The sequence below is a fragment of the Aquarana catesbeiana genome, linkage group LG12, assembly GCF_042186555.1.
Source record: "Aquarana catesbeiana isolate 2022-GZ linkage group LG12, ASM4218655v1, whole genome shotgun sequence".
Lineage (NCBI taxonomy): Eukaryota > Metazoa > Chordata > Amphibia > Anura > Ranidae > Aquarana > Aquarana catesbeiana.
In genome coordinates, this window is record NC_133335.1 from 42,821,384 (window position 1) to 42,837,234 (window position 15,851).

At 40.7% G+C, this 15,851-nt stretch overlaps 1 protein-coding gene across 3 annotated transcripts in view; it reads left to right on the forward strand.

The window, feature by feature from the left end:
- The window catches only part of LOC141114139 (sodium channel protein type 4 subunit alpha-like), a 210,110-nt gene that overhangs the window by 155,507 nt on the left and 38,752 nt on the right, over positions 1-15,851 (forward strand). For all 3 annotated transcript variants that reach the window (XM_073607645.1, XM_073607644.1, XM_073607643.1), the window contains 3 exons: positions 2,747-3,103; positions 8,538-8,984; positions 13,602-13,725. In XM_073607645.1, the coding sequence (XP_073463746.1) occupies positions 2,747-3,103; positions 8,538-8,984; positions 13,602-13,725 (928 nt within the window). The remainder of the gene's footprint in view (positions 1-2,746; positions 3,104-8,537; positions 8,985-13,601; positions 13,726-15,851) is intronic.

The window sequence follows — 15,851 nt, forward strand, 5'->3', positions numbered from 1 at the left end:
AGACTGACCCACCCTTCAGGAGAAGCAGTGTAGTGAGCTGGCCTCTGGAACTAGTTGTAGCCAAGACCTTGCAAGCAGCATTTCCTCAAACAAAATGGTGCAGAGTGCAAATTAGTGCTATTTTGTATTGAGCCATTCAAGTCATTACACTCATTCAGGGTTTGGAGGCACCCTGACCAATGTCCATCTAAAATAATCTGTCATTAACATAATATCATATCTAAAATAATCTGTCATTAACATAGAGGTAAATTGAGATTCCTTAAGGGGTGATATGCATTTTCTGTGAAACACTGCCAGGCTTCTATTTCGAACTTAGTTTAATGACTCTTCTCAATTTGACACTGAAGTTTTAGCTTGCAGGTTGTCTGCCGGCTAACAGACTGTATATATATTTGAGGCCCCTGCGTGTTCCCCTGAGACTGATTTACGTTCCTCACAGTGCTGATAACATTTCGTCTGAGTCCAGAAAGGACTAGGGATATTACTCTGCTCTGCTTTGATGAAGTAATACTAATGAAAAGTTAACATTCACAAATGATCGAGTGACTTGGTATTATATAGCATGCTATATTTGCATACAAAACCTAAAGTGTAAGTCCACCAACTAAGATTTGGTTACATGCCGGTGAGTTGCACCACAATCTGGAGTTTGGAACTTTGATGGTTACATTTCACTATTGGAACCCTGAGTATTGTAAGATTGTGATTCAGCCTTTTGGAGTTTTTGTTTTGAGAAGAATTATCAAAAAAGGGAATAGACTACACAAACAACCCTAGCAAACTAAGGTATCAATTGGGTAAAATATCAAAAAAGTTTTATTTTACAAAATTTGAAATACATAGACATGATATACAAGTATATAAGTATACCACATTAAAACAAAAAATTATGATGCTCTTAGTGTTTTCCTCATCAACCCCACTGTAGTTAGGGGATGAGAAGCTTGCTGTAGCGTAGGTGCGTTTCACGGGACATCGGGACATAGCCCGCTTCTTCAGGAAGATATATTGCAGCCGAGCTCTAAAATGGAAAATATATACATCAATTCCAACCTTAGTTTCATCGATATATGTATTGGCTCAGTAGAGTATTGCCACTTACCTCAGAGTTCATAAACTGACGTGTAAAAAGAGGATGACCCTTTGGTGTGACTCTGTTTATGCTTCTAATTATGAACTCTGAGGTAAGTGGCAATACTCTACTGAACCAATCTATATATTGATGAAACTAAGGTTGGAATTGATGTATATATTTTCCATTTTAGAGCTCAGCTGCAACATATCTTCCTGAAGATGTCCCGTGAAACGCACCTGTGTCGATGCTACCATGAGCTACTCATCCCCTAACTACAATGGGGTTGATGATTAAAACACTGAGAGCATCATAACTTTCTCTTTTAATGTGGTATACTTATATACTTGTACGTCATGTCCATATTTTTTATATTTTGTATGATAAAACTTTTTTGATATTTTACCCGATTGGTACCGATAAAGTCCTTAACTTAGTGTGCTAGGGTTGTTTGTGTAGTCTATTTCCAGGATGAGGTACTGGGCAATTCTTGTCCTTCATTAGAGGGGCCTCTACTGAAGCCCCTCCTCCCATTTTCTCCTCTCTGCCAAAAAAGGGAATACTTTAAACGTACCGTCAGAATCATAAATGGCCGGTTTAGTAGCCTTTTTTTAAGAGCATGTCTTTATTTAGAAATTCCTTAGCCATTTTTAAATTCAGATCATCTTGCTATAGACATGGGTGCTTTTGTTGTCTCCCCGCACTATGAATTAATTTTTTTGTAATAGTCACTTAAAGTTAAACTCCAGTCTCCAGACCAGTTATAGTAGATGCAGTTGTACCTGTAAAAAGATTTGCATTTCCGTCCATCCAGTCCTAATGTATACACAGCTGTACTAGACCTGAATTTTATTTGCTGCATTTATGCAGTACGGTGTGGTCACCTCCCTGCATCCAGCCTGTGATTGAACAAGGAAGGAGCAGCAGATTGATTGATGAGCTCAGTGACTGTCTATCTGTGCATGTTTGTTGTCAATATATTTGTATGCAGCACACCTGACCAGACCATTTTTATATTACATGGCACTACAAGAGTTAAATTTAAAAATATTTTTTTAGCATGTAAATCTTTTTTTTTTCAACAGAAAGCATGTCAATCTTTACTGCGGATAATATTGATAATACAAATACATCACAGCTTGTTGGTTAATAAAAAAGCACAATATAGCAGTTTTCCAGACAGTGATGTTGAAGCGTCATAAATAATGATTTTTAATGAATGCATACATTAACGGCATTAATTACTGTTGTTTTATATTTGCTGAGTTCAGCATTACGTTTAAAATAGCTGCACATATTTACACAGCTCTGCTTCAATTATTTTCAATCATTAGCAGCTAGAATGATCTAATTGACCTTGCCAGAATTACCTCTAGAGCTTTCTGTTCTGATAGATACGAGTTATAGGGTTGGAGTTATTCATGTGTAGCGTCCTATTATCAGTTCCAGTGTCCTCTTTGATCTAGATAACCAGAATGCCCTAGATATCCTAAAAAGTCTGTAATGAAGTAAAAAGAGTGTAAAACAGGAGCTGGTCTTCCTAAGTAATTATAGTTGCTACATTGGTGACCTACAGTTTGGGTGAAATTTTTTAGTCTTTAGTGTTGTCTTCCAGTTAGGTGCACATGCTTGGCAATTTTAGTTTAATTCTTCTGTTCTCTTTCTTTCCAGCTCAGGGTCTTCAAGCTTGCCAAGTCTTGGCCTACGCTGAACGCGCTTATCAAAATTATTGGTAACTCGGTAGGCGCTCTTGGGAATCTCACGCTGGTCCTGGCCATTATTGTCTTCATCTTTGCGGTGGTGGGAATGCAGCTTTTCGGAAAGAGCTATAAGGAGTGCGTTTGTAAGATCAATTCAGACTGTGTTCTTCCCCGATGGCACATGCACGACTTCTTCCACTCTTTCCTCATTGTCTTCCGAATCCTATGTGGAGAGTGGATTGAAACCATGTGGGACTGTATGGAGGTGGCGGGGCAAGCTATGTGCCTGATCGTATTCATGATGGTCATGGTGGTGGGAAATTTAGTGGTAAGTTTTGCTTCATTTTTTTTTTTTTTTTTTCTAAATTAATTCAGCTGTATTTTCATTTGTAATACTAAATTAGTGTGATTGTGATTTTTTTACTTTAAAGCCGACATTCCATCTCAGGCCCAGGGTCCACTTATTTCAGTTGCCCACTCTCCCTAAAATGCTGAAATAAATGCAAAATTAAACCCGTGGAAGGGAATTTTGGATAATTTACAACAATTGCCTTTCCCTGGCATCCTCCAGAAGCATCTAGGTGAGAATGAGAGCATCCACCTTCCAGATAGAGAATGTTGAATAGTCCAGAACTTGCGCAAAGACAATCTTGCACTGTGCTGCAGTATCTTCTCCTGAGGTTTGAGCTACTCAGGATTCCCAGGGAACTTGTTAGTGGGATGTCCTCACCCCCTGCACTACAGAAACTGGGGAAAGGTGCATATAGTATCTAAATACCCCCCACCCTTACAGTTTTTTTTATGTGTGGGGTAGGTGGCACAATGAATAAGCAGACCTAGCTTGAAGTGCAAGTTCCCCTTTAATTGAACGCCAATCAAACTGCTAAATACACAGTTGAAATGCATGCATGTTTGCATCACCTGATAGTAAACTTGTAATTCTGTACAGCTAGACTTGTGATTTGCAAAACATTACTGCACTGCAAACCCTAGGAAATTAGATACTTATTTTCTGGTTCAACAGTTCCACTCAATGTGTAACACATACCTCCCAACCTTTTGAGATGGGAATGAGGGACACCTATCAGCAAAAGTATGCAGGCATAGGACACACCCCTTGTCACGCCCCCTTAAAAGAGAATTGTACAAAAAAAACAAGATTGGTTAAACCCACAAGTGCTTTTTTTACCACTACTGTTCCTTTATAGTGGCTTTTGGAATTTACAAATGCAGCAATTTAGAAATCAGATGAAAGATAAAAAGTGCATTTTATATACATCTATATAGATCAGACCAAAATGAGGGACAAATGAGGAGGAATGAGGGACAGAGGGACATTGCTCCAAATCAGGGACAGTCCCTAGAAATCAGGAACAGTTGGGAGCTATGGTAACATCTCCTCCTGCAGCTCATTTACTGGGCAATGAATGAAGATCACCACCTTTGTCCAATTGTCAGGGAGGTAATCCAGGAAGCAGTAAAGCTGAACCAAGATGTTATAGTGTGATCACACTGGCTTGATAGTGTGACAGAACTGTATAAATCGCAAGATAATCAACAGAATTACAAGTACTTTGACAGGTCATAAACATATTAAGTATTTCAAGCAAACTTTTTTTGTCCCTGAAGTTATATCAGTAGTCAAATTATGTTCTACTTAATCCTGTTAAACATTATAGGCTAAGTTTAAATTTCAAATGACACATATCAAAAGGTCAGGATGGAAAATTTAGCAGTGGGGCGACCTTTAAATTAGCACCATTGCTTCTATTATCTTGCTTGTGATATTGTAACACATGTATGGGTCTTTTGGTTTTTCATTGTAAGGGCAGCTGTACAAAGTCTATTGATTTTTCAGCCTGATGTGATGCTGCAGCAAGGGTAGGGCTATCCTAGGTGGTGATGACAAACATTCACCACTGTTAGATGCACTTGTTATTGCAAAGAGAGATTATTGAGCTTATTGGAAAAGGATGAGCATAAGCAGATGTCTCACCGCCCATCACCTGCCTGGTTGTACCCATCTATACTTACTTTAAAGTAGAACTACACACTCACAAAAATACTTGATTACTAAAAGTGGAGAGTGCAAAATCTGGTGCAGCGGTGCATGGTAGCCAATTTACGCATCAGATTTTGCACTCTCCAATTTTAGTAAATCAACCCCACTTAGTTTTGCAGAGCACCGTAAGTACAGTTTTTTCCCCTTTGTGCGCTTCTTGTGGAAGTGTATTCACTCCAGAAGCAGCTGAAATGCTATGTTACTCTGGTGACAATAGTAGAATGTGCCAGTACATCAGCATGGCTGCTTGTAGTCCAAAAGAGGAGCACATAGGGAAGGGTGACAATGCTGCAGCTAAACAATGCAAGCATTGTCACTCTAGGAAGGAAATGTTTATGGATAAACCTTGCTGTTATGCTTTAATTGAAAGCAGGATAAAATTACAAAAAAAAAAAACTTTGACATTAAAATCATGAAATTTAGTTTGGTAAATTCATAAACCATTGCCAGTTTTTCTTCTAAAAAAATACAGTTTTAATAATTTTTAGTGCTTTTCATCTCCAGCCTCTTTCAGCCAGTCTACATGTCTACGTGCACTTGCTCTGGCAACAGTTGCACATCATTGCTCTGGCTTCTTAATGGTGACAACAGTGGACCATGCCTGTACAATGTGTGTCGGTATGGCCGTTTGTACACTCATTTAGGGTCACATATGGCAGGGTGACAACACAGGAGCACTGCTGGGAGACAGTTGCCATTCTGTAACAGGAAGAGACCGAGCAAAGGCCTTCATAGCAGGTATTATTTTAATGTAAACTACAGATTTCAAAGACGGACACTGCTTTTGAAAATACATCGCCATGGTAAAGTTTACATGGGATATTACTGATTAGGTTTACATCTACTTTAAATTTCAAAGTCTTAATTACCGTACTCAGGTAACAAGTACCAAAATCTCTGCTGGCTTCCTTGACCTACTGATAAAATCTGTCATTGTGGAAAAACTATAAATTCGTTTTCTATGAACCTGCTAGCTTCTAAATCCCTGGTGCCCAACCTGAATTCTGGACACAGCATATGGCTTTGGCATTTACTGTGCAGCCCTCAGGGCCTCCTATAGACAGTAATCTGATAACCTAGGTTCATACATTGGACAGTGAATGAATAATGCCTTAAAATGGTTTCTAGTAGGTAAATGCTTTCGTTTATTTCTTTCACAGTATCTTGTTTTTTTTTGCTGTCAATTCCTTCTCTCTTCATATATTCCTGTGCTCTTTTACAATTGATCTTTCTGAGAAATATATCTAATGTGATACAAGAGTATCACATTGGGAGACAACACGTGGGAGCAATAAATTGTAACAGGGCTTTAAGAGAAGTGACCTTTAGCAGAGCCATATAATGTGTCCCTACTTTGTCTCCTGAAACATGTCTGAAGTTTGACTGTCTTCTGTCGTATGTCCTCAGTGTCCAACAACTCCTATAGCATGTTCCAAGCGGTGACCATCACCTGCCACTTGTCTGCAGTTTGACCATCTCTTGTAGCATGCCTGTAGCCTTTAATTATCTCCTGTTGCTTTTCAGCAGTCTCTGAAAGCTTTCTGTAATATTACATTCACTTTCCCTTTGGCGTTATCAGAAGCTGCTCCTGAGGCCCTCTATATCAAGAAAGTTGACCACACTGTTGTAAGTGATTGCACTTCAGTCTGCCAAGGATTATGAGAAATGGTGGAGTAAGTGAACTTTTGTAGTATAGAGTAGGACTGCAGCAGTGGGAGATACCTTCATGTTATTGCACACAATATAAGTTTATATTAACTGGCTACAGTTGTGCTGCAGGCCAAGAGAGCCCAACTGTACAAGGTCTAGTTATGTTAACAGGTCTCTTTGTTCAGCAGTAGGAAGGGTCACTTCCTACTTCTGAACAACTCCGGCAGCGGGACAGCTCACAGCTGGGCACCGGCCTAAGCCAAGAGACATCCTGAGAATCACTTTAGTTCTAACAGGACTTAAGCAATTCAAGTAGCAAGGTAATCCTGCCTGTTTGAAAAATAGAAACACAGAGGAAAGTGTGTGGACGTGAAGTATAATAAAAATATCATACTTGCAGTGAGACAAGATATACATTTAAGAATGCTATTTAAATCTCACAAGTCACAGTAAAGCCTGTCTGGAGTATTATTGGATGCGTCTGAGATTTGCTTATGGTCTCTTGTATATTCTGTGTCAGCAACGCCAGTTTCTTCGCCATGTCGCAATGGGGTTAGGGTTTCCCCTTGAAGAACAAGGTTAGGACTCAGGGATTGGATTAGGGATCTCTTCCAAACGTCAAAGGTCAGCAGGCTGGTCCCCAGAGGTCAATGGTCAAGAGGTGTGGCTGACCCACCCCCACCAAACTGTTCCACCTACCCCAACTAAGTCGGGGAATGAACAAGTCGGGGAAAGCACTTAGCACGTGCTAAATACAAATGGGAAATCATATGCATGGACCCTAAACTATGAGCTCTTTTGGGAAACAGGGACTGCTTTGAATTGATCTCTGTAGTTTGAAAAGTGGTGCAAAGCATGTTGTCTTTCTAAAAATATTGGGAATAAATATGGAAATCCTAAGCATCTCTGATTATTAGGTGAGAACTCATTGAATGAATGAATGAATGAATGAATTATTGAATCAATCAATGAATTGTACGTGTACCTGTAAGGCTGCATTCAGACTAGCTGGGGCCGCGGCTCACAGCAGGGGTCCGGAACGTTCTTATTCTCCGTTTCAGGTGCGAATCGGGTCCGAATTTATGCCTGTATTCGTACCTGAAACAGACCAGAAGACACACAGGACCCTTTTCCAGTGCGGTCCGTGGCCGCCCCGGAGGTGTGTGAACCGGCTCTACTGAGATCCAGTCACACTCTCCTGTCATGCAAATTGGATACGGGGAAACCCAGCCTCAAACAGAAGTGACACTGATGTTAGAGACACAGAGAGCTAGTATATTTTGGTTAGAATCATGAATCAGTAAGTAACTGCATAAACTAGAATACTTGAGCAGAAGCACGGGTGAGATTTATCATTAAAAATTTGAATTTGACTGGCAATGGGAAAGGATGGGGATGTAGAAAATCAATGCCACAGCGGGCAGTATATGCAGGAGAGGAGTGTAGAAGGTATGACAGTAGGCAGTATGTTCAGTTGAGGAGTGCAGGGGGCGTAACAGGAAGCAGTATATACAGTAGAGGAGTGTGGCAGGTATGACAGAGAGGAGTACAGAGGGTATTACAGGGGGCGATATGTGTAGAAGGAGTGCAGAGGGCATGAGAGCGGACAGTATGTGCAGGAGAGTAGTATGAAGGGTATGACAGCGGGCAGTATGTACAGAAGAGCACTGTGAATTGTATGATGGGAGGTAATATGTACGGGAGAGGAGTGTGAAGGGTATGTTGGGGGGAAATATATGCAGGAGTAGAGTGCACAGTGTATGGCAACAGGCAGGATGTGCAGAAGAGTGCAGAGAGTATTATGGTGTGAGGTTGGTGGATTGTGTGCAGAAGAGTGTGAATGGGGGGACTAAAGACCCATATTCAGTTGTGTTTTTGATATAAGATATGAGATTAAATAAACATTTGATTGTATTGTACAGAATCTTTGCTTCCCACGTGTCTAGTCTATTACTCATCGTACGGTGCTGGTTTTATTAGATGTTTACACTATACAACCATACTGCCAATAACAGCATATGATAATGCCTGCATAATATGCTATTTATAGGTGCTTAACCTCTTCTTGGCCTTGTTGCTGAGCTCCTTCAGTGCTGACAACCTGACTGCTTCTGATGAAGATGGAGAAATGAATAACCTACAGATTGCCATTGGGAGAATCACCAGAGGCATAGACTTTGTGAAGAAAACTGTTCTTTCCATACTGCCCTTTATGAAGAAGAAGGATGAGCCGGAGGATGAAGACGCTAACAAGGAAAGCATTGCTTTAAATCATGTTGAGACAAATGAAGAGCCCAAGTCAGAAAGCCCAGTTGTTGATGGTTTTGTGAAAAAACCACGCTACATCATGACTGAACTCGACCACATTAATTTGATCAATAACCCACATTACAGGATAGAGGTGCCCATCGCTTCTGAAGAGTCTGACCTGGATATTCCTGACACAGATGATCTCAGCACTCAGTCAGAGATGGAGGAGGGAACCATACAACCGAAGGTACACCTTTTTTTTTTTTAAACTGTCCTTTATGTAACCCCAATCCCCAACCCATTCTTTCCACTGAGTGGAAAAATAACAAAAGGCCAGGTGCAAAAATAGATGACCAAGGAAACGTTATTGAAAGGGTAATACCAAACTGAGGCCACTGCTCCGAAACTCAGAAGTCCAAGTAAGAGGGAACAAAATAAAAACAACTAGGGGAGCGCTGTTCCAAAGGATTGTATGCAGTCAATATAATTCAGGTAAACTTTATTGGCAAAGAAACAAATAGTGTGTATTGCTGCCAAAAAATACATATATATCCAAAGCAAGATAAAATTCAGCAGATCAGATAAAATGAAATGCCATATGTACACAAAAACTCACGATAGCCATAGTAGACACTGGGGAGCCAAGAGGGATGGATGGATGGATAGCTGTCCCACCTCCAGTGCTGCCTTGGGGATGAGGCGGGTGCACCAGGTGTCTGGAGGTGCCTGATAAAACTCTATTGCGGTGTAAGTGCTCAGGACCCTGGACAAGGCTGTCCGCCAGCCCGAGACTCCAGAGTGCGGGACGTCCAGGGAGAGGATGGAAACAGGCCAGCTACGTTCCCTATGGTCCAAGGGAAAGTGCGGTAATGGTGCTGGTGGAGTCGACCAGAGAAGCAATGAGAACCGCCCACAGCTCGACTTCCAGGATCTCCAAGATCGTAAGCACCTGACCGGCCACGTCAATCGCACCGGATACAGACAGGCACTAGCAGGCTCCAATCATTCATGTGATCCAGGGGCGAGAGGGGAGAAAGGACATAGCAGGAAAGAATTGCCGTAGCTTGAACAATGCAGGGACTACATGTTCCTGGGAATAACCCCTTCTTCAGGTCACATGTTAAAGCGCCAGCAGGAAATAAGAATATAAATAGTAACCACAGGGGGTGGGGCAGCCATTACGTCCACCTCCCAGTAAGTAAAATTATGATAATTAAAAACAATTCATAATAAAGAATGGTTATATTTGTTATTTGATAATTAAGTACTTACCAATTTTGTAATTAATTCTAGATGAGTGTTTATTTGCTTAATTTTAAAAAACAATTTTATAACCATTCTTTATTATGAATAGTTTTTAATTATCATAATTTACCTATGGGAGGTGGACGTAATGGCTGCCCCACCCCCTGTGGTTACTATTTTATATCCTTTTTTTCTGCTGCGCTTGAACGTATGACCTGAAGAAGAGGTTTATTCCCGAAACATGTAGTCCCTGCATTGTTTAAGCTCCGGCAATTCTTTCCTGCTATGTCCTTTCTCCCCTCTCGCCCCTGAATCACATGACCGATTGGAGCCTGCTGGAGTCTGTATCCGGTGCGATTGACGTGGCCGGTCAGGTGCTCACGATCTTGGAGACCCGGAACTTGAGCTGCGGGCGGCTCTCGTCGCTTCACCGGTTGACTCCACCAGCACCATTACCGCACTTTCCCTTGGACCATAGGGAGCATAGCTGGCCATTTCCATCCTCTCCCTGGACTTCCCGCACTCTGGAGTCTCGGGCTGGCGGACAGCCTTGCTCACGGCCTTGCTCCCCAGCATCTACTATGGCTAGCGTGTGTTTTTGTGTACATATGGCATTTAATTTTATCTGATCTGCTGATTTTGTATTTTTTGCGTTATAAACAAAAAACGACTGACAATTTTGAAAAAAAAAAAAACAATATTTTTCACTTTTTTTAAACACATTCAATTAAAAAAATGTAAAAAAATCAAATTTCTTCATCAGTTTAGGCCAATATGTATTCTGCCACATATTTTTGGTAAAAAGAAATCCCAATAAGCGTATATTGATTGGTTTGCGCAAAAGTTATAGTGTCCACAAACTATGGGATAGATTTATGGAATTTTTATGTATTTATTTTTAATAGTAATGACGGGTTCAGCGACTTATAGCGGGACTGCGATACTGTGGTGGACAAATCGGACAGCTAACTGACACTTTTTTTTGGGGACCAGTGACACTAATATAGTGATCAGTGCTAAAAAATATGCACTGTCACTGTACTAATGGCACTGGCAGGGAAGGGGTTAACATCAGGGGCGATCAAACGATTAACTGGGTGCCTAGCTGGTGATTCAGTGTAGTGAGGGAGGTGCTTTTACTAGTGGAAGGCATGAATCAGTGTTTCTGCTTTACAGGAACACAGGATCCATGCCTTCTGTACTGACGGAACGGCAATCTGTCTTGTTTACATAGGCAGTAGACATGTGCAATTCGTTCCAAACTAGTTTTTCAACAAAATTCGACAAATATCGACAAAATTAATCGGAAATATTTGAATTAACGAAAAGCCGTTTAACAAATTTTTTTCAAAATTGGAAAATCTAAAAATTCGGAAATCCGAAAATTCAGACATTTGAAAATTGGAAAATCCGAAAATTAAAAAAGAACGAAAATCCGAAAATAAGAACAAAAATCAAAAAATTATAAAATCTGAAATAATAACTAACTAATAATACCATGTTTCCCTGAAAATAAGACCGGGTTTTATATTAATTTTGGCTACAAAAAATGCATTAGGGCTTATTTTCAGGGGATGTCTTATTTGTCCCCTGTCTCCCCCCCCCCCTCTCCCTCCCTGTCAGCATTTCTGTAATCCCCAAAATAAACCCTAGTTAAAGCCCTTGTAAAATCATGTAATCCACTCTGTAAATTGATTCTATAATGTCCAGTGTGTGTCTTTATGTAACATTGTAGAAAATACCTTATTTACAGAGCTGCTGGGTGCTCACATGACCTGCTGGATCACTTCTTCCATTGCTGAGGGAGATGCCAAAATCCCCGTTGATGTCAGCCGGGAGGAGAGCTCCAACGGGTCACATGGGCGCCCAGTGGCGCTGTAAATAAGGTATTTTCTACAATATTGTTACATAAAGACACACACTGGACATTATGTAATCCTTTTACAGCGTAAATTACATAATTTTACAAGGACTTTGATTAGGACTTATATTGCAGCCATCCTAGAAAATCGAGATAGGTCTTATTTCCGGGGAAACACGGTAACTATTACTAACTATTAAATTATAGGTATTGGAATTTCCTTTCAAATTTGGCTGTCAGTGCATGTAACGAATAGGAATTTATCCGAAGTTACGAATTATCCGAAATAACGAATGCCGCATCTAAACTAATGGAATGTAATGAATTAATATTAATAAATAATAATAAAAAAATGTATTATTATTATTTATTATTATTAATTTGTTACGTTCCATTCATTTAGATGCAGCATTCGTTATTATAGCATTTCGGATTTTCAAATTTATTCGAAATAACGAATATCTATCATAACGAATGACCCGAAAAACAAGAAAAAATAAATAAAATAACGAATGAAACGAGAACGAACAAACTTTTTGTCAGTGCACATATCTAATAGGCAGATTGTCGTTCTGTTTGTGTACAGAACAATCAGCGGGTGCAGGCAAACATTGAGATTATAAACCGCAGGAGCGAGCCATTCCGATACCCGAAAGTGCAGGATCACATGTATATACATGATCCTACGGCAGCGTGGCTGCCCTGTAGCAGTAAATGTGCTATGGGGCGGTCAGCAAGTGGTTAATATGAAGTTGAGTGTGCGTGGGTATTTTCTGCCCATTAGCTAGAAGAGCATTTGTGTTGTGTTGGACATAAAGGCCTGGCTTTCAGTCAGCATTCCAATTGCTTGTGCATCTATAGACACATGCAGCCCAGCCCAGCCCTGCCCCCAGCTCCCTTTCCCCTGGATTTAAATGGCTCCAACTGCTATCAATCTGCACTGCGGGACCAGGAAGAAAGAGCACAGTGCTGCTGCAGATGGGTACAGCCCTGGATCGATACAGGACTCAGGTAAGTATATGGGGGGAGGGGGAGCAAACAGCTAGTGAAAGGTTTTTTACCTTAATGCAGGTAAAGCATTGGTAAAAAAAACCTTGTGACCTTTGAAGCACTTGAAGATTATTAAACTAAAACCCCAGGTCATAGACAGCTTAAGGCACATAGGGGTTGATTTACTAAAGGCAAATAGACTGTACTTTGCAAAGTGCAGTTGCTCCAGAGCTTAGTAAATGAGCAGAAAATCTGCTGACTTCCATCATCCAATCATGTGGAAGCAAAAATGCACTTATTTTTTTTTTCTTGCACGAGATTGGGTATTCTTTGCAAAGTGAAGCTTTACCTTTTACTAAGCTTTGGAGCAACTGCACTTTGCAAAGTGCACAGTCTATTTGCCTTTATTAAATCAACCCCACAGTCTCTGACTTCGAATCATGTTCATTTCATATGTGTAGAGATTGTCCTCTAGTTGCTCTAAGCTAGGGGAATGGCTTTACACCATAGTGTCCTGTAAAGTATTTTTGGGTGTTAGTATGACTTTGTTATCGAAGGAAAAAGCTGCTATGACTGGTTCTGTTTTCTCTAAGTTTGTAGGCCTTGGATTATGGGTAATTTTTAACCCCACCCATATTGTAAAAAATATAAAGTCAATTTGGAGTTCATTGGGTGAAAACAACTTGTTTTGTTTGGTTTTTTTTTTTTTTTAATTTTAAAATACTTAATGACCATTAATATTGTTCATAATCCTATATTTTGCTATAGCGGAGGTTTGATGATGGTTCATCAATGTGCAGCACAGTAGATTATAAACCTCCTGAGCCCGAGGAAGAGGAAGAGGCCCTTGAACATGAACAAGAGGATGGACCACAGGAATGCTTTACAGAACGTATGTGAAAAGTGAATAATTATATTATCAGATGTGATGAAATATGTGGTGTTTAAACCAGATCGTCACTGTACCCCCCCCACCCCCTGCGTGCCCTGCTCTCACAGCCTTCTGGGATATCTACAGTACATATCCCAGGAGGATTCAGGAGAAGGACACAGAGCAGGCTGGGCGGATATTGTGCATTTCATCATGGGTTAGTTGCCTGACGAGGGGACCAAGATAGCAGCACAAGAGTTGGGCAGTAGCACCTGAGCAGCAGGTCAACGCTGGATCCAGTGGGCAGGCGAGTATGTGAACTGAGGACAACACTGCAAAACTGGGAGTGTGTTTTGGGGGGTGGGTAGGTGTAAGGGGGAGTGAAATTCCTCTTTAAGTTTAAGAACTGGACCTTTAACAAGGTACTTCTGTACTATTAAGACTTTTGTTGTTCTATGCCAAAATGGTAATCTTATTAAGATTTAAAGACACATCAACACTGGATCCGAAGTCACCATTGTTAATCAAAAAGAGCTTACCGGTCACAGGTCCCTTGCACATGGGGCGTCTAACACCTGTGAGCCCCATCCTAGCATTTTAGGGTGCCCAGAAGGCACAGGTGCAGCGTTCGGCCCCGCTGTTTGCAGCCTGTCAGAATCTATGGCAGGCCTAATACATTGCAGCTGAATGCTGTACTGTGTGGTATTCATATATAGGAGCCCCATGCATTCAGTACGAATGCCCAGAATGCAGGTATTCTGCGTTATGGGCATTTGTCCCTGAACAGATAGGCCCCCTAAATGTGAGTACTAATTGGTACAGTTTTCAGCCTGTCTAGTTGCAGTTTATTTAAACCTACCATAGACTTGGACAGGCAGATAGCTGGGCTAGACTCTGTATCTGTGCCTCCCGGGTGCCCTAAAACATGGCTACTTTCACACTGGGACGCCCGGCCGTTAGCGCTAAAGCACCGCTCGCTTTAGTGGCGTTTTTCAGTCACTAGCAGGGCTCTTTTTACCCCCAAAAATTGTAAAAAGTCCCATTTTGCGGCGCTTTCAAAGCACTTTTCAGGCTTTTTGAAGCACTGCCCATTCATTGCAATGGGCAGGGCGTTTTGAAAGCACTAAATACAGCGCTTTTTGTAACTTTTCGTAACGTCCCACAAGCGCACTGCCCCCAGTGTGAAAAGACACACTGCAATGAATGGGAGGCGGTTTTCAGGCGCTTTTCAGAGGCTGTTTCTAGCGTTAAAGCGCCTGAAAACCGGCTCCGTGTGAAAGCAGCCTAAGATGGCATGCACAGGTTCTACACAGCCTGTGTGCAACCAGCCAAAGTTGCAAAAAATATGGGGACCGTGGTTAACAAGCTGTCTTGAATTTTGTGGAGCTCTCTTAGGTTTAACATCTGTTCCATGCTTGTAATGTAGAAGAGGAAGGTGCAAGTGAATGCAGCGAATAAATTATAATTGAAGCATGTTGCTTCAATCTATAGACTGTGTCTGTTGTCAAAATATCAAGTAAAATTTTTTTAAAAAAACCACAAATCTTATTTGTGTAAACCAAAGCTGTGATTCCAAATTGCCACTTGCTGTTAGGATGTGTAATTAGAGGTACTCTAAATGTATAAATTCTGAGTTTTTAGTTTTTGTTCACAGCATCTGACTTCTCAGTAGGGTCAGATTAAGACCAAACAGGGTATTGGCAGAGTAACTACTCTAGGATTCACTCCTACTTGTCAGACATCACAGCTATGCACATAGGGGAGTTGTACTGTTTTTACAAGATGGCTGTTGTAGCTAGGAAGGAACTTCTCTGTTTTACCACAAAGATGGGGGCACCAAGGCCACAGGATCCCAATTAAACTGAAAATCCATTTTAAAATAGTGTTAGATAGTGTTAGTCCAGGGGTTTTGAAACTAAAGTATATAACATGGAGGGATAATGTCTTTTATGCCTTAGTGGTGCTTTGCATCTGCTATATGTACAATATAACACAAGTTATACAGTATCTCAAATTTGCTGCAGATACTCCAGTAAAGGTGTTTAAATACGCATCAGTGAACTTGTGAACATTATCTCTTGAAAAAAGAGAATAGAAACTAACAAACCTGCACCTTTTTTCTTCAACTTTTATTTTCATAATTAATT